Below are 2,704 nucleotides of genomic sequence, written 5' to 3'. Positions count from 1 at the left end.
ATTATTTTAGAACGGCATACTAAGTTTGGACAATATCTGGAAACATCTTATGCAGGTGTGTAGAATTTTGAAGTTGTAAAAATTTATGTAAACATTTTGAATGCACATGTACGTAAGTGTGCATTCTGGATATTTCTCACGATTTTATACTGAGAGAAAACTGTGTATTAAATTTTAAATATTTATTTGAATAATGTTAAATATTTATTTAATGTAAACATATATTTACTCGGTATAAGAACCATATTTAATTTGATTTGATTATAATATCTTTTTAATTCCACTTTAAGTATAAAGTCCACTGCAGCATCTCCAAATTTTGTATCTTTAATCTTACAAAAGAATTTTTTATTCCGTTCAGGAATAAATTCGGAGATTTATATCGAATGCAATGTTCCGACAATTTGGTCACTCCCCTTAAAGAAAAATTGCATAAAAAATATACTAATTGCAAAAAATATCGATTTTTTTTTAAACATATCAATATATGCTTGAAAATCTTGCATACAATGTATACATTTCCTAGTTTTCATGCACACGACCGCGTGCCTTTTCATGCTTAAACCAATCGTGCTGACTCTGACAGCGAATGATGTCTTCAATCTGACAAAATCTTCTATAACATATGCATCGAGATTACCCTTCCATGTAGAGTACGGCGAAAAATTCAATCAATATATATATCCAATAGCAGTGCATAATTATGTGGCCGTAGTCGCTCATTCGTTTGCCACAATCGCCGTTGATGGATTGTACTATAGTTTAATTCAGCATGCTTGTGGAATGTTCTCGATTATTGGGTAAGCTTTTTTGATCATGAAAAATCTCTTTTAATCATGAAAAAACAGGAATGTTCTTCTTGTAATCAATTTCTTCGATGACTCATATAATCTCGAAATCTCGATTTTTGCCAAAAATATATTTCTGGCATTACAGAAACACACTGGAGAACATTGGTAAAAATAACGAGGAAAATTTTGATGTGAAATCAATCAAAGTAAAAGACGACAATTACAGTAAAACTTTACATTGTTTACGTAGACATATCATTGTGATAGAGTACGTATGAAATTCATGTAATATCTACATACATTTTTGTCATTGATATTGGTATTTACATATTAATACAAATTATCGTTTAGTGTTTCCATTTTACAGATTTGCAGAGCATATCGAATCGTTATTTACAAAAATATTTCTGATGACTCTTAACTTAAATATGATTGTTAGCAGTATATCCGGTATACAAGTATGTATCAGTTATTCCTTTTCTATTAATATAATAAATAAGAATAAATTTATATTATAAATTTATATTATAAATAATAAATTTTAGTAACATTTTTATTATATTTCGACGATAACAAACAGAAAATTGAGAAAAAAATCTTTATAAATAATCTAATAAATAACCATTTTTAACAATTTTTAGTAATCGATAAATTTATCAATGCGATAGCCAAAAAAAGTACAAAAATAAGTCATGTGTATTTTAGGTGCTAATGAATTTAGATAAAGGCGCAAATGACATCATCGGACCCTTAACTATCTACGTTGCACAACTTATTCATTTATTTCTTCATTTTTGGCAAGGTCAATTTTTACTTGACTACAGCGTCCTCCCATATGAATCTATGTAAGAATGAATCCAAGTCAGTAATCTAATTACCTAATTTTCTTTTCTCTTTTCTTTTTTAAGCTTTCGAGGGAAAACTCAAATAAAAATGTATAGTTTTCTTTGTTATAGGCATATTAATTACAATTGCTATAAGCCATAAATAATCTTTTTATATGTAGCATATACGAGACAATTAATTAATTTTTCTTTTTATGTTTGGATGGCGAGACAAAAACTTATAAATGCAAATATTTGCTAGATTTATCGTTAATTATTTTAATTTTTCTTGTTTCACATAATAGCTGCAGGGCCAATTGGTATTATACTTCACAAAGATGTCGAAAACTTCTGCTCCTAATGATGTACAAAACAGTAATACCTTGCAGAATAACAGCTAGTAAACTAATGATTCTATCCATCGATAACTTTGCCACAGTAAATATATAACTGCATTACCGTGTTTTTAATTTTTATTGTCATAAGCGTAATTTATCAAGAAAAATCTTTTATTTTTTAAAGGTTGTAAAAACTTCTCTGTCTTATCTTACTGTGTTCCGTTCAATGCAGTGATGATTTGGCGCATCAAGTATGCACTCAAAATCGCTAAGTTACAACGTATCTCTTTAATGCAACAAAAATCCAACATATCCATAATTTGAATTTTTCCTTCAATTCACAGTAGCATCGACGTTATTACACTTGCTTCTGTGTATTTATGTTGCGTATTTAATTATTAAGCTACAAATTTATTCAAATTATTTTGAGATGCAAATTATCTTGAAATGTGAGATGAATTTTATGTGCTAAAAAAAGGATGTAACAATTCGACAATCTATTTATAATTATTCGAAATAAAGATGCATGGAAAAAAACATTTTATTGACATTTTTCTATAACAATTTTCGATAACAATTTTTTAAAACAATGCGCGAAAATGGGTGTTTGATTATGTATAAACGAAAAAGGTTCTCTCTGTATCGAGAATTACTATATTTCACATCTGATACAAAATAAAAGAAGAACAATACTTAAAACTGAAAACTCGAAAAATGTCTCGTACAATTATAATAATTTCGTATACTTTGA

General features: G+C 27.9%; 1 protein-coding gene across 1 annotated transcript; it reads left to right on the top strand.

The window, feature by feature from the left end:
* Positions 1 to 531: 531 nt before the first annotated feature.
* Positions 532 to 2,188, top strand: LOC105626058. The gene is made up of 6 exons (XM_012207371.1): positions 532 to 800; positions 937 to 1,059; positions 1,159 to 1,249; positions 1,497 to 1,636; positions 1,921 to 2,053; positions 2,138 to 2,188. The coding sequence occupies exons 1-6, from the start codon at positions 532 to 534 to the stop codon at positions 2,186 to 2,188; spliced, it is 807 nt and encodes a 268-aa protein (XP_012062761.1).
* The last annotated feature ends 516 nt before the right edge of the window (positions 2,189 to 2,704 follow it).

The sequence above is a fragment of the Atta cephalotes genome (assembly GCF_000143395.1).
Source record: "Atta cephalotes unplaced genomic scaffold scaffold00004, whole genome shotgun sequence".
Classification (NCBI taxonomy): Eukaryota; Metazoa; Arthropoda; class Insecta; order Hymenoptera; family Formicidae; genus Atta; species Atta cephalotes.
The sequence above is the reverse complement of the archived record's forward strand: the minus strand, read 5'-3'. Positions and strand labels throughout refer to the sequence as shown.

Coding starts and splice junctions, on each gene's coding strand:
- LOC105626058 (XM_012207371.1), top strand. CDS start 532: ATGCACACGACCGCGTGCCTTTTCATGCTTAAACCAATCGTGCTGACT. Junction 1,637..1,920: donor GTCCTCCCATATGAATCTAT/GTAAGAATGAAT, acceptor TTCACATAATAG/CTGCAGGGCCAATTGGTATT. Junction 2,054..2,137: donor CCATCGATAACTTTGCCACA/GTAAATATATAA, acceptor TATTTTTTAAAG/GTTGTAAAAACTTCTCTGTC.